Source organism: Erythrolamprus reginae, chromosome 3 (assembly GCF_031021105.1).
Source record: "Erythrolamprus reginae isolate rEryReg1 chromosome 3, rEryReg1.hap1, whole genome shotgun sequence".
Taxonomy (NCBI): Eukaryota; Metazoa; Chordata; class Lepidosauria; order Squamata; family Dipsadidae; genus Erythrolamprus; species Erythrolamprus reginae.
The window spans coordinates 197,291,012-197,318,347 of record NC_091952.1 but is presented as its reverse complement, the minus strand read 5'-3'; the positions used below and the strand labels follow the sequence as shown (position 1 = coordinate 197,318,347).

General features: G+C 42.7%; 1 protein-coding gene across 1 annotated transcript in view; it reads left to right on the top strand.

The window, feature by feature from the left end:
* The first annotated feature begins 707 nt into the window (after positions 1–707).
* Positions 708–27,336, top strand: part of RAB31 (RAB31, member RAS oncogene family) — a 32,387-nt gene continuing 5,758 nt past the window's right edge. Inside the window, exons 1-5 of the mRNA XM_070747525.1 lie at positions 708–889; positions 15,564–15,643; positions 16,912–16,993; positions 22,533–22,604; positions 24,698–24,804. Of these exons, the coding sequence (XP_070603626.1) occupies positions 851–889; positions 15,564–15,643; positions 16,912–16,993; positions 22,533–22,604; positions 24,698–24,804 (380 nt within the window). The 5' untranslated portion in view covers positions 708–850. The remainder of the gene's footprint in view (positions 890–15,563; positions 15,644–16,911; positions 16,994–22,532; positions 22,605–24,697; positions 24,805–27,336) is intronic.

Here is a 27,336-nt window from a genome sequence, read left to right as displayed (position 1 = left end):
TACTTGTTGGATAGGGTTAATCAGCCAATTTTTAATCCATCTGGTTGTGTAGCTATCTATTCCAGTGTTTCCCAACCTTGGCAACTTGAAGATAAATGCTGGCTGGGGAATTCTGGGAGTTTGCAGTCCAAATATCTTAAAGTTGCCAAGCTTGGGAAACACTGATCTATCCCACTTTTTTCTAGTTTAAGAGGAAGTAGGTTGTGCTCTACTTTGTCAAATGCTTTGCTGAAGTCCAGGTACATTATGTGCACTGTATTTTGCTGGTCTACTGGTTTGGTTGCAGTGCTGGAGAATGAGACGAGATATTAATCCAAAGAAGCAATGAAAAAAAACAACACTATATCCTGTTTTGCTTTTAATTTTATCCAGCAGCTTTTTAAAATCAGTCCACTGAACATATTCGTGACGTTTTCTTCTTCCCACATTCCCTTCCAAGCGTTGTCTGCTGTTGTTGTACTTGGAAATTTGAGCCCTCCGCCGGCTGAGAAAAATGGGCGGGAACGTAGGTTCGGTTCGTTTCGCAACCTGGAAACGCTCGAAGCGCCAGCCTCAGGGTCGGCCGGGCCGATCCAAGAATGTCAACCGCGTCTTCTGAAATACGCCGAAGCGCCGCTATTTTGTAAGCCTCGGATTTGGGTGAGGGAAGTGGCAAAAGAGAACGAGGAGGAGCCGAAGCCGGGGGTTGCGCTCATGTGACCGCTGGCGGCACAGGGCTGGGGCTGCTGAGAAGTAGCTGCAATCTCTGGCCGCTTTTTGCCCGTTTTTTTGAGGGGAACCGGGTAACAGGCGAGAGAGGCCGGAGGATTCGCTTCCCCTGAAGGATGCGAAGCCGCCTCGCTCCGAACAGATGATGGCGATACGGGAGCTGAAAGTCTGTCTGCTTGGAGTGAGTAGCGACCGAAAGAAAGGGGGGGAAAAAGAGAAAGAAATGGGGTGGATGGGTGGAGGATTTGGAAAGGAGACGCTGAATTCTGGGTAGCAAGTGAAGATTTTAAGCGAACAGCGTCCCCCTCAAAAACGACCGACAGAGAGCGCGAGCCCACCAGAGGAAGGACGGGCGCTTGCAAAGCAGATTGGCAAAGCCTGCGATTTACAGAACATTTCTTTGTCTTCCTTTTTGGCCCGGTCTAGTTTCGGATACGGGACCTTTACTTTGTTCGATTTGCTTACTGGGAATTTTGGCAGCTGATGCAGTTAGACTAAATAAGGATTAAGCAGGCATACTTTCCTCTTCCCCTTCGTCCGAGATTTGTTCCAGTTAGGTTCTACTTATGTCTGTTTTCCTTTTTTTTTAACCTGATGGCAAAACATTGACAACTATTCTTCTGGGGAGACGTGTTTTTTATTTCCGCAGAGATGATGGAACCCGATTTAATCCGTAACGGTGCTGTGCACATGGAGTGTTGAATGTTGCTTTATAGCGAATTAAATAAAATATTGCAGAAACTGAAATGCATGTGGCAAGCTGATTATATGCAATATTTTTTTCTCTTTTAACACGTAGAGCATATGCACCAAGACAAATTCCTTGTGTGTCCAATCACACTTGGACAATAAAGAATTCTATTCTACAGTATTTATCCCAATTATTAAGAGTAGGGTAACTGCACTCTCACACCTGCATTATGATCAGATCCACAGATAGGTGTGGTTTTTGTACAGATGATTTTTGTTGGGAAATGTCTCTTGAGAAGTATTCTTTTCCACTGTTAAAATATGGACATTTCGTTCTCCTTTGCTCTCTTTTACAAATTAAGTAGGTTGGGATTTGTCCTAAATATGGTACTTTGGTGGCTTGTATTTAGCAGATAACATACTGAGCTCAGAGAAGAGATTGCTACATACTTTAACTGATTTTGGCTCTAAGTGGATAGAAATTGCTTCAGTGCAAAAAGCAGTTTATTGTGAGATGCAACTCAGCAAAAACTTTGGTGCTGTGGTTAACCATATCCCTTTTTTTAGGATAATTCTCTGTTGTGTTCTGGTGAATTCCTCACAGCTGATAATTTGCAAATCCACATAGACCAGTCTAGGGGAATTCTTCCTTTCTTTTCCTCCTCTATTTTGTACAAACATAGTGATTTAATAGTTTAGTTTACATTGTCTACAGTTGTCTACAGCTCTCATTATGAAGAAAAAACAGTACAGCTATTTATTATGAATAAACCCTGTCTTACGTTTACAGCAAAAAAAGATGCCCCTAAATTTGCAAAAATGTAATACAGTACTGTTTGCAATTCCTTAAGCAATTTTCTTGAAATTGCATTCCATTTTAAGAAGTTGCACTAAGTACTGTATAAAAATGCTTCTCTAGAATACCCTTATCATATTTATACAGCCAAATGTTCTGTTCAGACTTTGTCTAAGTTGACTTAGTCTCAGCTTTCCGGAGTGTCCTTTTCTTCTCCCCACCTAAGCCAGGAAAATAAATACCAGTTGTTTTCTCTTTGATGGACATGTTTTTCCAAATACAAAGAAATAGATTACATTTCATACTTCCATTATTGAATCTAAAACAAACAAGGTCAAGTGTCCCAGCCTTTCATGACAGGCACCCCAGCAGATCAATATAAAATTACTGATGAAGACAGAGTGGGGACTGGATGAGATGAGTTGCCTGCTAGAGCATACATTAACCCAGTGATGGTGAACCTATGGCACGAGTGCCACAGGTGGCACGCGGAGCCATATCTGCTGGCATGTGAGCTGTTGCCCTAGCTCAGCTCCAACGTACATGTGTGCTGGTGAGCTGATTTTTGGCTTGCACAGAGACTCTAGGAGGGCGTTTTTGGCTTCCAGAGAGCCTCTAGGGGTGGGTGGGGGAGGGTGTTTTTACCCTTTCCTGGCTCCACGAAAGCCTTTGGAGATTGGGGAGGGCGAAGCACAAACCTACTGGGCCCACCAGTAGGGCCACCAGAGAATCTCCAGGGTGCAGGGGAAGCTGTTTTCGCTCTCCCAAGGCATTGAATTATGGTGTGGGCACTCACGCATTCACAATAGTGCATGCCCACACTTTTTCGGCACTCAAGGAAAAAAAGGTTCACCATCACTGCATAATCTATTAATATAGAGACATTTATATTTATTTATGTATTGTATTGAGGCACATGCATTTATCAGGATTACCATTCATTTTTTGTAGGCATAGATTCATAGACTTGGAATCGGAATTTTGACTAGAGTCCTATTCCCATCTTTGTGTAGAAGTCAAAATGAAAAAAATCACAGGAAGTAGTTTTCTTGCCTCTATTTGTCTATATTCAGGGGGAAAGAACCTTGCTATTTTTTTGGAGTACTGTAATTGGAGTCACAATTGCTCTGCAATTAATGTCAACAATGCACTATCTGGAATGATAGAAAATAGATCTTGGCTACTGTCTAGGTAAAATTCTTTTAAATAAGTATCACTACGGTATATTTCAGGCTGTGAGAAGCAGGTAAAGGAATTATTTTGGTATGAGACAAGCCGACAAGATATGGGGGCTTTAAAAGGAAATATTTTAATTGATTTGCTACTTGGGACTTTTATTGTTTCCAAGTTTATATTTTTATACCTGTGTTGGATCTTGCTTCTTGGTTTTGTTATCTATATGTGACTTAAAATCTCAAGGCTATGTAGGCCCAAGACTTTTAATCTCTCTTCATGGAACTAGTTTTCAGTCCTTGATGCTAGTTTTTAGTTTTTCATGCTTAATTTGTAATCAGTTTTGAAGACGTCATTCAAAGTAATTTTGCCCCTGATTTATAACCAATATTTTTATTCCTCTAATATTTGTTTTTGTTAAATTTCATTTTAACGTTCTGCCAATTTTCTCTATAATCTATCAACATTGTTTTCATTTTATTTGTTTATTAAGTTGTTTACTATCTTATGCATGTTGTGTCAAGTGCAAATTTAATAAACACATCTCTTCATTCAATAATTTATTTAAAGAAATGAGAATTTAGGATTTGACTTTATAGCACTCAACTCAATGTCTTCTTTCAATCTGATAAGGAAATGTTGAGTGTTTTTTTCAGTTCAGTTTTTAAGCCAAGTACGTAGCATTAAATCTTTAACCATCCACCCTGAATTGAACAACAATTGCATATGTCAATATCTTTGTATATTTGTTGGACTTCAAAGTAAAGAAGCTCCACAATCTGTTGCTTGATCAAAGAACATGAGATAAGGGTTCCCTGTCAAAAATTATTCTGCAATAGATAAATCAGCATTGAGTTCTTGTAATCATTTTATTGTGCTCAATATACTTATATGTAGTCTGCTTTATAATCTGGAGACTTTGTAGTTATTAATGTTAATCTGGCTTTTCTTTTTTTACTAGATTTTGGGTATAATGGCATTGTACACAACTGATACAACAGAATGTATGACAATAGATGTAGAAAAAAGTAGCACCACTTTCCCCTCTTTAATAAACAGTGTTGTTTCTAATATACCGTATTTTTCCTCCCCAAAAGAGGCTGATAATTTGGGTGTGTCTTATATTCTGAATGTAGTTTCCCCCCCCTCCCAGCCCTAACTAGCTGCTAATGATCTTCCCAGCTCTTACCTTGCAAGCTCTTTCATTGTTACTCTCTGCAAATAATGTTTTCCAAGCCCTAAGACTTTCCAGGGTTTTTTATGGCTCTAACGTGCTCTGAATAAGCTTCTTTCCAGCTCTAATCAGGTGCTAAGGATGTTCCCAGCTGTTGCCTGCTTGCAAGCTCTTTCATTGTTACTACCTGTGAAGAATGTTTTCCAAGCCCTAAGTCTTTGCAATCCCCCCCCCCCCCCAATTGATCTACGTTCCTTCAAATGTTTCTTTCCAGCTCTAACCAGGTACTAACAATGTTCCCAACTCTTACCGGCTTGCAAGCTCTTTCATTGTTACTCTCTGCGAAGAATGTTTTCCAAGCCCTAAGTCTTTGCTGGGTTTTTTCCATTGTTCTACTTGCTCTGAATGTTTCTTTACAAGTGCTAACCCAGCTCTTACTGGCTTGCAAACTCTTTCATTGTTACTCTCTCTGAAAAAAGTTTTTTTAAAGCCCTAACCAGAGGGTAAAATAATGTACTGGCTAAGGACAGTAGCCAGATGAATACCTGATAAGCAGATTATTTTCCCTTTTTTCCTCCCCAAAAACTAAGGTGCGTCTTATACTCCGAAAAATATGGTATTCAAATATTCATTTGCTTGGCATGATGATCTGCCTCATTTCTCCAGACTAATGGAAAATCTATACCCAGCTTCATTAACTTGTGATGAATTTTCATTCCACATAACTTTATTTATTTTTTATTGGTTATTTAAACCGGATGCTTAACAGTATTTATAGGAAAACAGTTCCCCATATATTCTATTGAAGTGCTAATGTGTGTGTATGTGTAAAATATTATCTTTTATAAAAAATACTAATGGAGTCAGGATGGATACAAATAGATGATTTTTTTAAAAAAATGTATTTTTATTTTTATCAAATGTATTTTAACAAAACATCTTATGAAAAAACTTTACTCCCATAAAAGTAAAGTTAGATGTACAAGTATTTTTTTAACACTGAGAAACAACAGGATACTTAAGCTTATACAATCCTGCAGAATATAAACAAACTTTAGCCTGGAGTAGTAATTACTGGGTACACATTTTTAAAAATTTAAATAAAATCTAGTCTAGGAAAACACACTTTAATCATGGTACTGTATATTGATATTACATTTCATTTCAGTCACTTTTAATAGAAGTGTTAACATCTTTCTAAACAAGACCAAGTTTTTAGTAACAGCTTTTAGAACTGAGTTGTTTAGGACTCCTAATGATAAAAGCAATAAAATATATAATTTTACAGATAATGCTATATAAGAGGCCAAGCTATTTTTATTGCAACTGTGATTATTTATTTACAAGAATGTATATTGCTTACCAAAAATAAAGACCAATACTCAATTAGTAAAAACAGTAACCCTCCTCCCACCTCTTTTGTCATGAATTGACCATTTTTGTCAGGTTTATAAAGCACAACACACTCATTAAACAAATCCCGTGATTGTCGAATGAATACAGCACATCCATTGCAACTGATAATAAATGCAAACCAGTTGCTTAGTGCCCAAAATGCAATCAGATGATCCATGGGGGTATGCAGAACTCATGACTTCAAGAAAACATCATAGATAGCTTTTTAAAAGTCTGACAAAACTTTGAAGGGTTAAATGAGGACTTCCTATACAACCAAGAAATCAGTGGGAAGCCATCAATTGCTTACTGTTTGAACAATAATACGAATACCATAGTAAAAAAAAAGGTTTACTTGCTTGTTTTAAATGTTGTTCATGGTTCCAAAGAAAAATATGGAAAACTTTTGAATGTCAAACCATTTAATAAGTTAATCAGACATCAGAATTTAAAATGAAAATAGATTGATTTGCAGAATATTTTATCAGAGGGTCTTTGCTCAGATAATGGCAGAGATGAGTAGTACATTTTGTGCAGAAAATTTTCAGTTTGGCAGTTTTATGATCACTGTTTTGCTGCCTATTGCTCAATATTGTTTCAAATATTATACTAAAAATATTTTTCTCCACACAGAGCTTTTGTTTCTTTGAATGTACTTGTCAAACTGCATAAATTAGCATCAAATAATATACAGTGATCCCCCGCTCGTTGCGAGGGTTCCGTTCCAGGACCCCCCGCAACGAGCGGGTTTTCGCGAAGTAGCGCTGCGGAAGTAAAAACACCATCTGCGCATGTGCAGATGATGTTTTTAACTTCCGCAGCGCTAGCGAGGAGCCGAAGATTGGGGGCGGCGGGGCTGTTTTAAAACGTCGCCGCCGACATGGGGGGCTCGCTAGCACCCCCCGAACCCCCAACCCAGGTTTGGGGGGGTGCTAGCGAGCCCCCCATGTCGGCGGGGACCTTTTAAAACACCCGCGCGGCTTTCCAATGAGTCCCGAAGACACGTCTTCGGGACTCATTGGAAAGCTCCGATCGTTTTAAAACAGTTGCGCCGTTCTCCGCTGACTCCTAAAGCGGGGTGCGAAATGACTTGGAGGAATGGGAAGCTGAAACCGGCCAATTTGGACTTCCCATTCCTCCAAGTCACTTCGCCGCTCGTGTCCTGGCTAAACCGGGCAGCAGGAGACAGGCTTTGAGTTTTGGCTGCGGGGCGAGGGAGTTAGGAAAGTCCTACTTCTCCCCCCGCAGCCAAAAACTCAAAGCCTGTCTCCTGCTGCCCAGTTTAGCCAGGACACGAGCGGCGAAATGACTTGGAGGAATGTGAAGCTGAAACCGGCCGGTTTCAGCTTCCCATTCCTCCAAGTCATTTCACACCCCGCTTTAGGGCGACAGGCGGTGGGCTGGGAGCCGCAGGCGAAAGGAGCTCGGGCATTGTTCTCCGGACCCCGCCCGCTCAGCCCCGCGGCGGCCCTTTCCCTCTCCAGGCTGCGGGCGGGGTCCGGAGAACAATGCCCGAGCTCTTTTCGCCTGCGGCTCCCAGCCCACCGCCTGTCGCCCGGTTTAGCCAGGACACGAGCGGCGAAATGACTTGGAGGAATGTGAAGCTGAAACCGGCCGGTTTCAGCTTCCCATTCCTCCAAGTCATTTCGCACCCCTCTTTAGGGCGACAGGCGGTGGGCTGGGAGCCGCAGGCGAAAGGAGCTCGGGCATTGTTCTCCGGACCCCGCCCGCTCAGCCCCGCGGCGGCCCTTTCCCTCTCCAGGCTGCGGGCGGGGTCCGGAGAACAATGCCCGAGCTCCTTTCGCCTGCGGCTCCCAGCCCACCGCCTGTCGCCCGGTTTAGCCAGGACACGAGCGGCGAAATGACTTGGAGGAATGTGAAGCTGAAACCGGCCGGTTTCAGCTTCACATTCCTCCAAGTCATTTCGCCGCTCGTGTCCTGGCTAAACCGGGCAGCAGGAGACAGGCGGTGGTCCGGGGGGCGCTGGCTCTCGGCGCTTTCGAGCTGAGTCCGGGAGCGAATTCGCTCCCGGACTCAGCTCGAAAGCGCCGAGAACGAACGGCAAGGAACGGCTTGTCTACGCCGTTCATTCTCGGCGCTTTCGAGCTGAGTCCGGGAGCGAACTCGCTCCCGGACTCGGCTCGAAAGCGCCGAGAGACAGCGTGGACAGGCCCGTTCCTTGGCGCTGTCTCTCGGCGCTTTCGAGCCGAGTCCGGGAGCGAACTCGCTCCCGGACTCGGCTCGAAAGCGCCGAGAGACAGCGTGGACAGGCCCGTTCCTTGGCGCCGAGAGACAGCGTGGACAGGCCCGTTCCTTGGCGCTGTCTCTCGGCGCTTTCGAGCCGAGTCCGGGAGCGAACTCGCTCCCGGACTCGGCTCGAAAGCGCCGAGAGACAGCGTGGACAGGCCCGTTCCTTGGCGCTGTCTCTCGGCGCTTTCGAGCCGAGTCCGGGAGTGAACTCGCTCCCGGACTCGGCTCGAAAGCGCCGAGAGACAGCGTGGACAGGCCCGTTCCTTGGCGCTGTCTCTCGGCGCTTTCGAGCCGAGTCCGGGAGCGAACTCGCTCCCGGACTCGGCTCGAAAGCGCCGAGAGACAGCGTGGACAGGCCCGTTCCTTGGCGCTGTCTCTCGGCGCTTTCGAGCCGAGTCCGGGAGCGAACTCGCTCCCGGACTCGGCTCGAAAGCGCCGAGAGACAGCGTGGACAGGCCCGTTCCTTGGCGCCGAGAGACAGCGTGGACAGGCCTGTTCCTTGGCGCTGTCTCTCGGCGCTTTCGAGCCGAGTCCGGGAGCGAACTCGCTCCCGGACTCGGCTCGAAAGCGCCGAGAGACAGCGTGGACAGGCCCGTTCCTTGGCGCTGTCTCTCGGCGCTTTCGAGCCGAGTCCGGGAGCGAACTCGCTCCCGGACTCGGCTCGAAAGCGCCGAGAGACAGCGTGGACAGGCCCGTTCCTTGGCGCTGTCTCTCGGCGCTTTCGAGCCGAGTCCGGGAGCGAACTCGCTCCCGGACTCGGCTCGAAAGCGCCGAGAGACAGCGTGGACAGGCCCGTTCCTTGGCGCTGTCTCTCGGCGCTTTCGAGCCGAGTCCGGGAGCGAACTCGCTCCCGGACTCGGCTCGAAAGCGCCGAGAGACAGCGTGGACAGGCCCGTTCCTTGGCGCTGTCTCTCGGCGCTTTCGAGCCGAGTCCGGGAGCGAACTCGCTCCCGGACTCGGCTCGAAAGCGCCGAGAGACAGCGTGGACAGGCCCGTTCCTTGGCGCTGTCTCTCGGCGCTTTCGAGCCGAGTCCGGGAGCGAACTCGCTCCCGGACTCGGCTCGAAAGCGCCGAGAGACAGCGTGGACAGGCCCGTTCCTTGGCGCCGAGAGACAGCGTGGACAGGCCCGTTCCTTGGCGCTGTCTCTCGGCGCTTTCGAGCCGAGTCCGGGAGCGAACTCGCTCCCGGACTCGGCTCGAAAGCGCCGAGAGACAGCGTGGACAGGCCCGTTCCTTGGCGCTGTCTCTCGGCGCTTTCGAGCCGAGTCCGGGAGTGAACTCGCTCCCGGACTCGGCTCGAAAGCGCCGAGAGACAGCGTGGACAGGCCCGTTCCTTGGCGCTGTCTCTCGGCGCTTTCGAGCCGAGTCCGGGAGCGAACTCGCTCCCGGACTCGGCTCGAAAGCGCCGAGAGACAGCGTGGACAGGCCCGTTCCTTGGCGCTGTCTCTCGGCGCTTTCGAGCCGAGTCCGGGAGCGAACTCGCTCCCGGACTCGGCTCGAAAGCGCCGAGAGACAGCGTGGACAGGCCCGTTCCTTGGCGCCGAGAGACAGCGTGGACAGGCCCGTTCCTTGGCGCTGTCTCTCGGCGCTTTCGAGCCGAGTCCGGGAGCGAACTCGCTCCCGGACTCGGCTCGAAAGCGCCGAGAGACAGCGTGGACAGGCCCGTTCCTTGGCGCTGTCTCTCGGCGCTTTCGAGCCGAGTCCGGGAGTGAACTCGCTCCCGGACTCGGCTCGAAAGCGCCGAGAGACAGCGTGGACAGGCCCGTTCCTTGGCGCTGTCTCTCGGCGCTTTCGAGCCGAGTCCGGGAGCGAACTCGCTCCCGGACTCGGCTCGAAAGCGCCGAGAGACAGCGTGGACAGGCCCGTTCCTTGGCGCTGTCTCTCGGCGCTTTCGAGCCGAGTCCGGGAGCGAACTCGCTCCCGGACTCGGCTCGAAAGCGCCGAGAGACAGCGTGGACAGGCCCGTTCCTTGGCGCTGTCTCTCGGCGCTTTCGAGCCGAGTCCGGGAGCGAACTCGCTCCCGGACTCGGCTCGAAAGCGCCGAGAGACAGCGTGGACAGGCCCGTTCCTTGGCGCTGTCTCTCGGCGCTTTCGAGCCGAGTCCGGGAGCGAACTCGCTCCCGGACTCGGCTCGAAAGCGCCGAGAGACAGCGTGGACAGGCCCGTTCCTTGGCGCTGTCTCTCGGCGCTTTCGAGCCGAGTCCGGGAGCGAACTCGCTCCCGGACTCGGCTCGAAAGCGCCGAGAGACAGCGTGGACAGGCCGTTCCTTGGCGCTGTCTCTCGGCGCTTTCGAGCTGAGTCCGGGAGCGAATTCGCTTCAGGACTCAGCTCGAAAGCGGCGAGAATGAACGGCGTGGGCGGGCGAAGGGCGGGCGGCAGCGAGGAGTTTGCGTGGGCGGTGGGGAAACTCCTCGCTGACGCCAGCAAGAGGGGGAAGACCCAGGAAAGCCACCCAGCAGCTGATCTCCCGGTTGCCATCTACGCATGCGTGCCCATAGAAAAAACGCACGCATGCGTAGATGGTATTTTGACTTCCGGGTTGAAAAATCGCGAAGTACCCTGTTCGCAATGGTTGGGGACGCAATAAACGGGGGATCACTGTAATCCAAAAACTGTTGCAGACTGTAGATGACTATACTAATTGAAATCATTAGAAAATTAATTTATAGGATGCAATAGATTTTTTTTTTATTTGAAATATCCTGAAAATCTATAATATAAAGCAGAGGTGGGGAACTATGAGGTGGGGAACTATGACCCTTTTATGACTTGTGGACTTCAACTCCCAAAATTGGAATTGTAGGAGTTGAAGTCCACAAATCATAAAGAGGCCATAGTTTTCCACCTCTGCAAAATTGTAATTTTAAGCAATTTGTCCTCTTCATTTTATCCCCAAGGATAACCTTCAATAAGGATTTTCTGCATTATTATTATTATTATTATTATTATTATTATTATTATTATTAATAATAATAATAATAATAATAATAATAATAATAATAATATATTTGATTTGTATGCCGCCCGTCTCCGAGAACTCGAGCATTGTTAGAGAAAGGTCATGAATAGCACTCATTTAAGTTTTATTTTCAATAACTCTCCTAGAATTGTCCTTGAATGCTACAAAAGTATAATTTGCAAACTGCAGTTATTGACAGCTGTGTTTAGACATTTTCTCTAAAGAGCCCTTGGAACTTGGAAATGTGATTAAAGGCATGAAAAAAAATTGTAGAATTGCTATATCCCAGAGATGACGGACCTTTTTTTGCTCGGGTGCCAGAAGGGCGTGTGCCCATACCCATACCCATAATGCAATGCCCTTCCACCTGCGCATGTGCGCAAAACGCCCCTCCACTTCCCCCATGCATATGCGTGCAGGCCTCACTGAAACCGCCAGACTATGGATGACACAAAATGGGTCCAATGGGCCTCCTGAAAGTTCACTTCTGAACTTCTTTTGGTTCTCTTTTTCACCATCCATGGGTGGGCAATTACTTTTGCCATGGGGCTGCAGGAGAAATTGGGATGGTTTTAGAGGGCCGGACTAATATAATTAACTCAGTTCTACCCAATACTGTAAAGACCCAGACCCTGGCCTGACCTAAATACCCAGACCCACTCTACAGACCCCTAATTGTTTGCTTTACGGCAACATGGTACACCACAGTCACTGCGCTGGAGGATTTGCATGGTTTCTGTGCTTGGCTTCTCCCGGTAGAAGGTTGGGGTCCGCTCCAGTGCGAGGATGAAAGAGCTCACCGCGTCTGCTGGTACTCCTCCGGTTCCTGCTTTCCTCATGATTAATCAGGAATCCCAGCAGACGCGGTGAGCTCTTTCATCCTTGCATTGGAGCAGACCCCGACCTCCGCAGACTGGTCACAGACAGTGGGTGGGCTGGATGCGGCCCATGGGCCGCCCCTTGTCCAGGTCTGATTCACAGGCTCTGGAGGCTTTCTTAAAGCCTGGGGAAGGAGAAAACAGTCTCCCTCCCCCTCTGGAAGGCCAAAAATCAGGTGGCCAGTGCATATATGCATGCTAAAACTGATATAGGACAATGCCTCAGGTGCCCTCAAATATGACTCTGTGTGCCACCTATGGCACACGTGCCATAGGTTCGCCATCATGGCTATATCCAATCGGTTGATTACAGTAGAACCCCGACTTACGAGACTAATTGGTTCCGGAAGGAGGCTCGTAAGTCAGAACGCTCGTATGACGAAACATTGTTTCCCATAGGAAACAATGTAAAGTCAATTAATCCGTGCAACAACAAAAAAAACCACTGCCGCCAAACGCGGAAGTTAGCATTCAGAGACAGCTGCGAAGCGGCGCGCGTGTTTTAAAATGTGGCAGCCGGCCTGGGGGGCTCGGGGGCTTCCCCCCGAGCCCCCCAGGCCGGCTCTGACGTTTTAAAACACGCGTGCCGCTTTGCAGCTGTCTTCTGAAGCCGGAACGCTAACCTCCGCGTTCAGCTTCAGAAGACAGCTGCAAAGCGGTGCGCGTGTTTTAAAACGTGGCAGCCGGCCTGGGGGGCTCGGGGGCTTCCCCCCGAGCCCCCCAGGCCGGCTCTGACATTTTAAAACACGCGCGCCGCTTTGCAGCTGTCTTCTGAAGCCGGAACGCTAACTTCCGCGTTCAGCTTCAGAAGACAGCTGCAAAGCGGTGCGCGTGTTTTAAAACGTGGCAGCTGGCCTGGGGTGCTCGGGGGCTTCCCCCCGAGCCCCCCAGGCCGGCTCTGACGTTTTAAAACACGTGCGCCGCTTTGCAGCTGTCTTCTGAAGCCGAACGCGGAAGTTAGCGTTCCGGCTTCAGGAGACAGCTGCGAAGCGGCGCGCGTGTTTTAAAAGGTTGCAGCCGGCCTGGGGGGCTGGGGGGGGGCTGGCAAGCCCCCAGGCCGGCTGCAACCTTTTAAAACACGCGGGATACAAGCGCCAAGGAGCTGTCTCCTGAAGCCGAGACAGCTTCTTGGCGCTCGTATCCCGAATGTGAGCCCGGGAGGCGAACAAAAATGTCGCTCCCCTCCCAGCTCTTATCTCGAGTAGCTCGTAAATAGAGCTGCTCCTATGTCGAGGTTCCACTGTATTATTAAATGCTTTTTTGGAATGGCAATATGATGAAATGTAACATAATGTGATGCAATTTCTCATTTATTTATTTATTTATTTATTCTTCTTTACCATTTTACCTAGAAAACTTGTTTCCTTAGCATTTTACATACTATGTCCATGCATGCCACTGAAGCAGATGAAGGAATCCAGACTGCTTTCTTCCTGGGTCCTGCTTGATATGTGGGAGGACCCAACATAAGTTGGACAGGCAGACACTGTAGGAGAAAGGCAGTTCTCTTGTTTAAAGCTTTCTCTTGTGACAAGATAAGTGACTGCGCGGATGCAGAGAGGTTCCACATTGACAATTATGCACAGAATGCATAAGTGGTATTTGCTACATCCTTTCAGTTTGGATTTCACCTAAAATATTCATAATGCGTATAACTGGAACTAAATATTTTATATCCTTGATACCTATGTATAAATAATGGGTCATTCTTTGCCAAGTGGACCAGGTGTCCACTGGACTGATTTTTGCAGCCTTATTTGAAAAGAGACCATCACAGAAACAACATGCTCTTTCCATGAAATAAAAATTAAGATGATTGAAGGTGAGAAAACAGGTGTTTCATCACCTTCATTGGAAAGAGCAAGTTTTTTTCTATCATATATGTTGGTTTTTTTATGGTTTCTTTTCAAATAAGGCTTCAATTTCACCTGGTCCACTTGACAAAGAATGACCCTAATTTCTTTTAGGATAAATATATTAGCCATTTTATTTGTTCTCAAATTCTGGAGCAAGACTAATTAAACAAATTGTTGATTACAGAAAGAGAAAAAGTGAACTTGCAACATTTTAATGAACATTTCTGAGTTTTGATTTTGTTAAACATTTTGTTTGTTTTTTATACTTTCTCTGATCTCTGTCAAATGCTAGTCTGGTGTATTATTTCCCGAGATTGAAAATTGTTCAATCTCAGGAAATAACTTTCTCATCACATCTATTTCTGGCCTAATTATGAAAATTTCAGCTACTGCTTTGGGAGTTCCCCTATTATTGGAGAAGCTAATGGTGAAGCATTTCTATATTCTGTTTACATTCTGTTTTTGTCACTGTTGTTAGCCACCCCGAGTCCACGGAGAGGGGCGGCATACAAATCCAATAAATAAATAAATAAATAAAATAAATTCTAATATCCTTCAGCCATTTACTTACAAAGTACAGTACAGCTCTTAAATAAATATACAGTGGAACCCCGACATAAGAGCTGCTCTACTTAAGAGCAACTCGAGATAAGAGCTGGGAGGGGAGAGATATTTTTGTTCTACTTACAAGCCCAAATTCGAGATACAAGCGCCAAGGAGCTGTCTCCTGAAGCCAAACGCTAACTTCCGCGTTCGGCTTCAGGAGACAGCTGCGAAGCGGCGTGCGTGTTTTAAAAGGTTGCAGCCGGCCTGGGGGGCTCGGGGGGGTGCTTGCAGCTTTCTTTCTTGCTCTTTTTCTTTCTCTCTTTTACCTTCCCTTCCTCTATTTCTTCTTTTCTTTCTCCTTCCCACCTTCTTCCCTCCCTCCCTCCCTTCACTCATTCCTCTCTTACTCTCCCCTTTCATAAGTTTCCTTGCTTCCTTCCTCTGTTCCTGTCCCTTCCCTCTTTCCTTCCTTCCTTCCCACCCTCCGTCCATTCATTCACCCATTCCTCTCTTGATCGCTTAAAGCCGGTCCCTGGTGCAAAAAGGGTTGGGGACCTCTGTCCTACAGGATTGGGTGGCAGAGAAGTTGAACATATGTAAATTTAAAAGTTTAAGAAAGTTTACAAGTTAAGTGAAAGAAACTTCATTATTCATTTATATGTACATGTACATTTCTTCATTAAAAACATGTCTTTCTGCATAATTTAGACTAACTGTGAGTTTTTTGAGGGCTGGAACCAATTAAAATTATGTACATTAATTCCTATGGGGAAAAGTCGTTCGAGATAAGAGCTGCTCGACTTAAGAGCCCAGGTCCGGAACGAATTAAACTCGTATCTCGAGGTACCACTGTACCTTAAACTAGTGCCCCCAACCTTTTGGGCATCAGGGACTGTTCTATGAAGAAAGATTTTTCCATGAACCAGAATGGGCATGGTTTTGTGGGTTGTCTGCCTCTCGCAGATGGGACTTTGCTTGTTTATGCTGCCTGGTTTCTGGCATGTTGTGGCCCAGTACTGGTCCATAGACTGGAGGTTGGGGACCCCTGCTCCTGCCCTAAACTTAAGAGTTTCTTCATTTAAAACAGATGAGCGTTCAGGACAATATTGGGCTAATTCTTCCTTTCTTAAATTTTAGGATAACGGAGTTGGCAAATCAAGTATAGTTTGTCGATTTGTTCAGGATCATTTTGAACATGCTATTAGTCCTACTATTGGGTAAGTACCATGTACGGTAATGCTAACTAAACACTGATGAATTCCTTCATAGTTTAAAGTAGGGGAAGTTCATTAATCAAGATAGCTGTATTTGTATTACAGGTTTCATCCCTATTTTAACATGGAATATTATTGAGTGGACCACCTTCTGCAATTAATGCCAACTGCAAAGTTCTTGAACTTTTCTGCGATTTTTTGTTGAGCTCCCACAACTTCCACAACACTACCCAAACCAAACCAAATAATTTAGGCTATTTTGGGACAAGGGTTATATATTTTTAAGGGTAGAAATGAGAGGAATATTCTCTTATTCCCATTACCAGTCTTAAAATTCTGAAAAATGGACAGAAGGCAAAAAAATCTTGAACATCCGGTTCTTATCTAGAAAAATTCCTAAGTAGAGGTACCACTGTAGATCCTTCTGAAAATCCCCAAGCCTTTTCTGAAATACCATTAGGGTCCCACATTCCAGTTATGTCTGGGGGAATGAAAGATGTTCAGGTATCTTAGATAATTTCTTTCAGCCATAAAATACTCATAAATTCTTATATTTTCCTAATTGCTTTCAGTCTTCAAATCAACAGCTACTAAATAGTGAATTGTTGATTTGGGGCTTAGTTAGCCATTTATTATTTTGTATAATTAACTGAGAAAGTGAGAAATAATTATCCAGGTGATAGTAATGATTAATGCAGGAAATACTAACAGACTTTACCCTGGGGCAGGGGACTATTGTCTTCCTTTTTATTTAAAATTAAATATAGCTTAGAATAAAGATTCCTGTTTTACTTATTCACTCATTATCTACTTAAATGTTACTGAAAGTCAAATTATAATATTTAGGACTGATCAGCTGAAATTTCCTAGGTATGTATCTACTTGACTTAAAAGAACAATTTCATTTTGCAATTTATCAAATTTTAACAAGATAGGATAGTGTAGTTTAAGTGGCTACTATGCCATTCATGTTCCTTAATCCTTCTAGAATCTCAAATTTTACAAATGTGAATTCTTTCTAGAAAAAATTAACTTATTTTCTAATTTAAAAATAGCTCTACATTTATGTATCGTTATGTTTAAATTAACTTTTAGATTGCCTGAAATATCTGTAAAATGTGTGCTATTTCTCAAAACATCAAGAAGAAATGCTTTATTTTCTCCCTTGTGAGGATTAAATTCCTGAAAATGTTGATTTCTTAATTAGCAAATACATGCACAGTAATTTAATGTAAACCCTGCTTATGTGCAACTCTTTTTGCAAATTTTAGAGCTTCGTTTATGACTAAAACAGTCCCTTGTGGAAATGAACTCCATAAATTTCTGATCTGGGACACAGCAGGTCAGGAGAGGGTGAGTATGAGGTTTTTTTATCTAAAGGCAGTTGCATGTTATCTTCTGTATTGTTACTAAAGCATTAAAGAATGTCAGAACGTAGTAGAATAGTAGAACTTAGTAGACCTTAGTCAGAATTTAGTAGATCTAGGTGAAACATACATAGATTATCATGCCAACCATATCAAAAACAAGACCCACAATCTATTCCACAATATCCAACTCACCATCCCCAACAACGAAACAACATCCCACACACCATGAACCAAGACTAGATAAATGCGCCTCTTACATAATCTAGTCCAATACTAACCTCAAATGTGAACTAATCAATGCAAGAAACATGGTTAACAAATGCCCAAATTCCACCTCCTATTGATACCTTTAATATTATTTTTGTCTGCAAAACATGGCTAAACGCATTCCTCCCTTACTCCATCATCACAGCAAGAAATTCCTTGTCTTCCGGTCCGACCATGAAACCTGAAGAGGGTTATAGAATTGTAGCTATATTCTACAAAAAGACACTAAACCTAAAAAATATCCAAGTTACACATGATCTTACCCTTCCTGAAACCATTGTCTGCGATCTGTCCTTAAATACCACACTTCACTTCCTACTTTGTTACAGAGCCCCAAACTACGACATCACACATGTGAACAAATTAACCTCACTGCTAACGTGGGCAGCCTCCTGCCTATATCCCCTTATATTTTTTGGAGACCTCAATCTACCTCTCATTAACTAGACCCTAAATGAATGTGTGACTGAACCCACCCATACAACCCTATACAACGTTGTTACCAATCTGGGACTTGACCAACTAATAACAAACAATACTAGACTCAACAACTACTTTACTTCATATTATGCAACAGCAAAAACGTAATTTATGGACTACAAATTAAAAAAAACCTTTTCCAACAGCAACCACAGCATGATAGACTTCAGCCTTAATCTATACCATTTCAAGAATCACCTTAATAATAGGCCACCCAAGTACAACTTTTAAAAAGCCAATTATGAACTCATAGATGCCAACCTCTCAACTCTTGACTGGCAAACCCTACTCTCTAGCTGTAACACTGCTGATGACCTCTATAATACCTTCTTGCTCAAAGTCAAAAGAACTATCAGACTACACGTACCACTGATAACCACCATAAACAAGAAAAACAAACTACCCATATCAATAAGAAGCTGGAATAAAAAAAATTCCTCTGGCGGAAAAAACAAAGCAGGCTATGTAGCTAACTTCCAAAACCACTACAAAAATATATGCCACCAAATAAAGATGGAATGCTCCAACAATCACAGCAAACGAGGAAAACCTTCTTGGCACAAAGTCCAACCGCACTGTCTACAACTTCATAAATTACAAACTCAATGACTTGAGGCCCCACCCATTATTAAAAGGACCCAACAACAAAAAATGCTATGATGAAACAGTCAAAGCTAACCTATTGAACACATTATTTGGCTAAGTCTTTGTAAACAGCAATGGCTCATACCCAAATTCCCTAGTTATACCTCAAATACTCACAACAATTTAATACATATATACTTCACTGAAGACAATGTTGAAAAAGCACTATGCAGCCTAAAACCTTCCCTGTCAATTGGACCTGATGGACTATGTGCATACTTTACAAAAAAAGCTCTCCACAGTCATAGCTGAACCACTAAGCATAATATTTGAAAAATCCTACAGACCAGTTCCCTACCAAACCTATGGTCACTAGCCACGGTCATCCCCATATTCAACAAGGGCGATCCAGTCTAGTAGAAAACTACAGACCAATCTCTCTATACTGTGTCACATACAAAGTCATGGAATCAATCATAAACCAATCCATTACCCTCCACCTAGAAACTAACAACCTACTTTCAAACAAGCAATTTGGTTTCAGGAAAAAATTATCCTGCAGTGTACAACTGCTGCACTGCAAAAGCATATGGACCTCAAAACTTGACCAGGGCAAAACAATAGACGCAATTTAAATAGACTTCTGTAAAGCCTTTGACTCAGTGGTTCATGATGAACGACTTCTGAAACTGAAATCCTATGTCATCTCTGGACCCCTACATGACTGGATAACTGCGTTCATGTCAAACAGACACTAAGTGGTCAAAATAGGGAGCACCCTATCTAATCCTGTTCCTGTTAACAGCAGTGTACCACAAGGCAGCGTACTAGGACCAACACTCTATATTTTATATGAATGACATTTGTGATCACATTGCAAACGATTGTGTTCTCTTCACCGATGATGTAAAACTTTTCAACCTCACTCGGGTAGACACCGAATTCAACTGTTGCTTGTCAGCGGAAGACAACCATTAGACCTGAGTCGTCTGTGTGCAGGTCTGCGGCTACAACTCCCAGTGTATCCACACCTATTGCTTCATCGCTTGACCATCGCTACACGACTTTTCATGGGAATTGGCAGGAATGCCAAGATTTGCATGTGAATGTGATTAAAGTGAGGAAGAGGTGTGCGTAGTCAGCCTCACTCTCTATTCCCAGATTCCATCTTGTTCCAATAGCAGGACAAGAGTCAAGACAGAGATGGACTCGGCATATCTCAATTGACTAGGGCATCTTTCGTGTCTTGCCATGCTCTTAGCTTATCACATTGTTTGCACAGACCACCTTCATGACCGTTGTCCTAGTAGGTTTCATCCACTCAGTCTGCCAGAATCTGTCTTCACATGCTTAGGATAGACAAGTCCCTATCTCATCAAAGGTCAATGACCCAATGGCTACTCTCAGCCTGGTTTGGTCAGCCTGTCGAAGCTGCACATACTACTGCTTCTAGGAGCCACAGGTGAGAGCTGAGTGACAGGAGAAGACCAAAGGTGAATAAGCTGCCCTAAAAGCTGCCCTAAAATGAGCTGCTATAAAAGACACAACATGCTCTACACCAGAGGTGCTATCCGTCCCTGACGTACATATATACATATGATATAACAATGTTATATCTATGTATATTACGAATACATACTCGATAATTAAATAAATAAATAAATCATTGTGAAAAAGTATACCTTTTTTGAAAATCTTTTTAATGAAATCTCACATGACTTTTTTGTTTCAATTGATTAAATCATAAATGCCTTGCTTGCATTGCAGAAAATTAACTCTCTTCTTTCATAAACTGAAAACTCTGCTCTTTGTGTGTGTGCGTGTGTGTGTGTGTAGGAATGGCAGGATCTTGAGATGGTGCTAAAAGAGGGATCAGGCTAGAATTTCTACAAAGCCACAGCTGCACTTACATTGACCCTTATCTAACTCCAAGCAGATGCTAACTATTAGTTGAGAAGATTTATGTGCATAGGCATGAGTAGCAATAAATCAGTAATTGGATCTTCAATGTAAACCTGATCTTTCATAATTGGACATTTATGTAGACCTGATCTTTCATGCCTGACAGTACCTGTCTCTGTATCTCTCAGTATTATGAATGTGTGTGTATGTGAGAATCCCTTGCATATTGCAGGAACAGGCAATCTTAAAACTACTGGATTGAGGGATGCACATTCCTGGGTCTAGAAAGCTTAGAACTACGGCGCCTAAAACATGATTTAAGTATTGCCCATAAGATCATATGCTGCAACGTCCTACCGGTCAATGACTACTTCAGCTTCAACCGCAACAACACAAGAGCACGCAACAGATTCAAACTTAATATTAATCGCTCCAAACTTGACTGTAAAAAATATGACTTTAACAATCGAGTTGTCGAAGCGTGGAACTCATTACCGGACTCAATAGTGTCAACCTCTAACCCCCAACATTTCTCCCTTAGACTATCCATGATTGACCTCTCCAGGTTCCTAAGAGGTCAGTAAGGGGCGTACATAAGTGCACTAGTGTGCCTTTCGTACTCTGTCCAATTGTCTTTCCTTTATCTCATATATCGTATATACTTTCTTCATTTCATATATCTTCTCTATTTTTACATATTATCTTTATATATATTACTTCATGTCTATTCTCTTCCATATGTATTGTGTATTGGACAAATGAATAAATAAAATAAATAAATAAATACATTCAGGTGCAGCTATTCTTTATCCCTTTCACTCCCTTTCTGTTTGAATACACATAATCTTCTTTTCATCTTGAAAATATTGGTTTGAAGGAAGGGGAAGTAAGAAGAGTTCTCTCTTTTTCCCAGGGTAGATCACAAGCCAAAATGGCTATGAGCATATCTAGACCCACAAATGTGATGCTGCTGCTTTAGGAGGTGTATTGGCTATCAATGTTATCATCTTTAAAGAGATGAATGGGCACAGTTTAAATACCTCCAGGACTTTCTGCTCTGGGCTGGATCTGCCCATCCTGCATATGCTGGAAGAGAAACCTGTTAAGATCCCATCACTTGAGTGACATCTATAGGAATCTACGTGTTGAGTCTTTTCAGTGGTATAGACCCCTTCTGTGGAACACGTTGTCCCTGATGTTCTGTTAACCACCTTACGGAGCTTCAGAAGACTCTTAAAAACCACAGTTCAGGAAAGCATTTGGGATTAATGAGGATGACCTACTACCCCATTGCATAGGAGAAAGTATTCTGGGGTGCTAGGATTTTATTTTAATGCATTTTGTTACTTGATGTAAATCATTTACAGCTGTTAGATAAATAAATATGGGAAGATAGAAAAGATATTAATGTAAGATCATATTTTTTTGACTTATATAAGTGCAAGATACAGTGGTACCTCGAGATACGAGTTTAATTCGTTCCGGACCTGGGCTCTTAAGTCGAGCAGCTCTTATCTCGAACGACTTTTCCCCATAGGAATTAATGTAAATAATTTTAATTGGTTCCAGCCCTCAAAAAACTCACAAAGTTAGTCTAAATTATGCAGAAAGACATGTTTTTAATGAAGAAATGTACATGTACATATAAATGAATAATGAAGTTTCTTTCACTTAACTTGTAAACTTTCTTAAACTTTTAAATTTACATATGTTCAACTTCTCTGCCACCCAATCCTGTAGGACAGAGGTCCCCAACCCTTTTTGCACCAGGGACCGGCTTTAAGCGATCAAGAGAGGAATGGGTGAATGAATGGACGGAGGGTGGGAAGGAAGGAAGGAAAGAGGGAAGGGACAGGAACAGAGGAAGGAAGCAAGGAAACTTATGAAAGGGGAGAGTAAGAGAGGAATGAGTGAAGGGAGGGAGGGAGGGAAGAAGGTGGGAAGGAGAAAGAAAAGAAGAAATAGAGGAAGGGAAGGTAAAAGAGAGAAAGAAAAAGAGCAAGAAAGAAAGCTGCAAGCACCCCCCCGAGCCCCCCAGGCCGGCTGCAACCTTTTAAAACACGCGCGCCGCTTCACAGCTGTCTCCTGAAGCCGAACGCGGAAGTTAGCGTTTGGCTTCAGGAGACAGCTCCTTGGCGCTTGTATCTCGAATTTGGGCTTGTAAGTAGAACAAAAATATCTCTCCCCTCCCAGCTCTTATCTCGAGTTGCTCTTAAGTAGAGCAGCTCTTATGTTGGGGTTCCACTGTATAACTTTATGATTCTTTTTTTTTGTTCCATGTTTTATAGTTTCATTCACTAGCACCTATGTATTATCGTGGATCAGTAGCGGCTGTTATAGTTTATGACATAACTAAGCAGGTGAGCTTACTGTTATCCCATTATTGACATTTATTCAAAAATCCAACTTAATAATTGTTCATTGTGTTTTTCTGTCAGCATCCTACTGTGCTGGCTTAGAGAACAATCCATCATAAAAGTTAGTAAGTCATATTTTCATAAGATTTTTAGACTTTCTTGTATATATGAAATTTTAAATGGTGTTATCATTCTAGGAAAAACAGATTAATTTTACAGTACTTATCCCACTCTCCCTGCTCTATTAAAGCATGACATTTATTAAGACATTTAACTTTATTGTGGTCATTAACCAGCACAGTAATCTAACTGTATAAACTATGCTTTTTGCTTATTTCAAAGGTAAGCTTCATAGAAGAGTTGCTTTCTGCCTGCAGTTAAAGATAGTAAACACTACAATTCACATTGTCAGTTTTAACACTTTTTGCAGGGGTTAATTATTACTTACCATAAACAAGTATTTCATTAATAAGCAGGTCCTGAAAACACAAGTACTTTCTTTCTTTGTTTCTCACATACTGACCATATTTTTTCAGAGTATAAGATGCACTGGAGTATAGCACGAACCTTAATTTTGGGGAAGCAAAACAAGAAAAAACAAATTCTGGGTATTTAACTGGAGTGAGTGGGGTAGGGGATTTTTATGGGGGCAGAAGAGGGACTTGACACCAAAGGCTTCACTCCCAAGATGCCCCACCACCACCATCTTCCTTCCTATAGTCCTAGACATTGGCTTTCTTGTAGCAAGGCCTGATAGAGAGATAGCACTTCAGTCCTTTTGGACGCTGCCATCTCATAAACACACTGTCGGGCTTCTGGGCAAACTCCCCGCACCTTTGCAGAGAGCAACTCCCAAGTGACACAACAGCCATTGAGATTCATGATTCTCCCACCTGATTCCTCAAATAGGGTTTTTTGAGACCTTGATTTGGATATTTTTATTGATTGATTTTGTTGGTGAGGTGTACTGAACTGCTGGGCAGTTTGTGCCGGAAGACCCAAGTTATTTCAATATCTTGATTACTATTTCAGGCTTTGTGCGCTCAGGTCAGTCACTTTCCTCCCCATTCCAAAAATGGAATGTGAGGAGATCAAAAAAGAACATTACGTTTCAGGCAGCAGGGATGCCCGGTTTTTGGAATTGGGGAAGAAGGTGTTTTCGGGTTGCAGCACCAGCCAGAACCACCCACCGCCTGAAACACTATGCTCTTTTTTTTTGCCTCGTGCTATGTTTTGGAATGTGGAGGCTGCAGCACCAACCGGAGCCACCTACCGCCCACCTATCCCCATTCTGAAAACGGGGATGAGGAGGCAAAAAAAGAGCATCATATTTCAGGCGGGTGATTCCGGGCGGCGCTGCAGCCCAAAACCGCTTTCCTCCTCGATTCCAAAAACGGGGTGTGCAACCGGCGCGTCCTGCTGGCTGAAATTCTTTATTGTGAAGTGCTCCTTATTGATCTCCGCACGCTCTGTTTTTGGAATTGGGGGGGGGGGAAGTGTTTTCAGGAGGAAGCGCCATAATCCCCTTTCTGATTCCAAAAGCGGAGCTTGCAGAGACCAAAACAGAGCATTGCATTTCGAGGGGCAGGCAGCTCTGCACACCCCATTTTTGAGGGGGGGAAAGTTTTTGGATGGCAGCACTGGCCAGAACTTTCCTCCCAGGCCAAGTGGCGAGTCACTTTGCCTTATGTCTCCTGTGCAGTGCCCACTTCGCCAACTAAGTCCCTACCTTCCCTTGTCCGCGAGTGGAAGTGAGGATCCCTGCTGCCTGAAACTGCCCAAAAATGTGATGTGCAGAGGCTGAAAACCTCCAAAGGTTTAGGGCTGGCAAGTGGGTAGGGCTACATTCGGAATATAAGACGCACCCAGTTCTCTATTGGGGAGTAAAAAGGTACATCTTATAGTCCGAAAAATACAGTATATATGTTTTATATGGAGGGAGGAAGCATGTGATGTAGAGTATCTCTATCTGGCTGTGGCATGATAGAAAGATATATCTTATTTTGCTTGGTATTCTAGATTGTTTGTACCATTATATTCTTCAAATATTATGCCTCAATTTAGTAAGTGTATTTTGACTTATGTATTTAATTTAGGATTCATTTCATATAATGAAGAAGTGGATAAAAGAATTAAAAGAACATGGCCCTGAAAACATTGTAATGGCTATTGCTGGAAACAAATGTGACCTTTCTGATATTAGGTATATATTCTGATATATTTACATTTTTGCAGTTTTCTATTGCTTTTTCTACAATATGACAAATACAGAAATACGTTTTTATATGATTTTTAAAATTAAAAAATTAAACCAATGCAAATAATAACAAAAATGTTATTTATTGAAATTTATTTAAGAAATAAATATTTGTACAGTTGTAAAATTACAGTAGTATACTATTCAGTCTTAAACATGTTTTACTGTTCTAGCCTTCTCTACTTTTTTGTCCAAATTATTTTATCTATTCTCAACTCAATCCTCAAAACTGGGATGCCTTTAATAAAACATTTGGGGATAACCTTATCATGGGGCCGTGCCTTTCTTTATACCAGTGTTTTTCAAACTTGTTAACTTTAAGACGTGTTTAACTGTTAGAATTCCACAGTCAGCATGATGGCTTGGAAATGCTGAGAGCTGTATAGCTGCCAAATTTGAAAAACACAGCTCTGTACTATTAGAATTCTACTTTGCTGGATATTGTCACTTAATCCTGTAACAATGGCTTTATGTTGCCCATATACTGCATCCTTTCCCACAATTCCATTCACACTGCTAGAAAGAGCAACAGTTAAGTTTCTGTTATTTGTCTCTAATCCATGTTCATGGCCTTCATAGTTTTTCTTGGCATTGCTGAATAGAAACAAACTTGAGCTTTTCTTCAAGCCTTTCAGCTACTCCTCCACAGATTTGCACCTCCATTATGTATAGCTTGAGTTTTCTCCTGGCAGGGGAACCAACATTGCACATGCTTTCAATATCACTGCAGAGTGTCCAATTCTGTCCACGGTAGTTGGAGACTTCCTGCACATTTTGTCCCCCATGCAAAATTGTATGCATGCCTATTTGTTTGCCTTGGTCACAATACACAAAAACTCTAGCCTAGATGTGGTCTCTTGATTATATAAATGACTATAAATATTTTTTTCTTTTTTATATTTGTTAACTTTCTTCTGGGGGAACAACTTACTGTAAGTATGTAATCATTGAGACAGATTTGTTATTGTATATAAACTTTCTATTGGAACAAACTTCTATTTTTGTTTTTAATAACGAATCATCTCCTTCACTGGAACATTTTAAATCTATTGCGGATGATAGATTATACAAAAAACCAGAGAACTCAACTTTTAAAAAATGAATTTTCTGTAAAATACAACGTTTTACTAGTTGATGACCATATATATTGTTAAAAAAACAGTCCCGTTACTTATTAATTATTTATATATACTGTATAAATAAAACAAATGCTCATGCTAACAACTATTAAAAATTGAAATGCAAAACCCAGAAAGTAAATATAATAAATAATCCAATTCATTATAACCACTGGAAAGGGTTCGCAAAAATTAAAACAGAAAACAGTTTGTGTTAAAACATAAATTATATATATATTCTCATGATTTATTGTGTGGATCCAGGTTTTAGGAATAAACATTTCCATATTTGACAATACATTTTATTTATTTTATGAATTATTGCTCAAAATGGCAATAAGAATTTCCCCTAATTTTATATTCACACCAATAGACCTCTGTTGGACTAGTTGAGTTGTGTAATAGAATGAGAGCTAAACATTGGTTTCTCTGCTCCTAGTTCCACACCTTAACAACAATAACTGTATGAAGTCCTTTACTTCATAGTTGATCAGGGTTTGACTTATATCTTACCTTAGTCAATATATTTATTTAGAGTAATAGTTAGAAATAATAATGAAAAGGAATAAAAAATGTAAAAGCATGTTGTCATACAAGAGTTGCAGACCATGCTATTTGGTTACAAACTGCAATCAAATGGTGAGAACAAAATCACATAGTTACAATTCTGGGTAGTTGTTTTTTCTTTGATGGAACCACATGATTTCCTGCCATTAGATGTTCAGGCACAGTGAAGCCCTTTGTGTATTCATAGGTTATTAACATTTTTATTGCTCTAAGTTCTTTAAAATTATGTCTATTAATTTAAGCCCAAAACAATAATACTGAATTCTAACGCTTTAAATAATCTTTGAGCTAAGGTTCCATTTCTCAAGTTTTGATTAGCCTGCTATATTTAGAAGAGGAAGAGTAGGAAAGATTTCTAACAGTTATTTCAAAACTGAGCAAAGAAAAATTGAAAATAAAAAACGTTTTATTCAGTGATCAATTAATTGTATAAGTAGGTTTGAATTTTTCTTTAAAATGTTCATTAAATTATAAACTCTCATTGATTTTAAAGAATGTTATTGTTATTCTGATATAAGCTACTTACGGAACAAATGCAAATGCATAATAAATAAATAAATAAATAAATAAATAAATAAATAGGCCCAATAGATGGGATGTCTGGGAATTACAATAACATTTTCTTTAAGTAGACAGATGATAATGCAAAAGAATTTTGTTCATACATCCTCTTTCCATCACTAAATTTGAGGAGAACAAGAAGTAATTATATTTCTCATATGAGAAATAAGAAATAAATATGCTCAAATTATGAAGAATATTATAGTTGAACAAACATTCTGTTGCACAACAA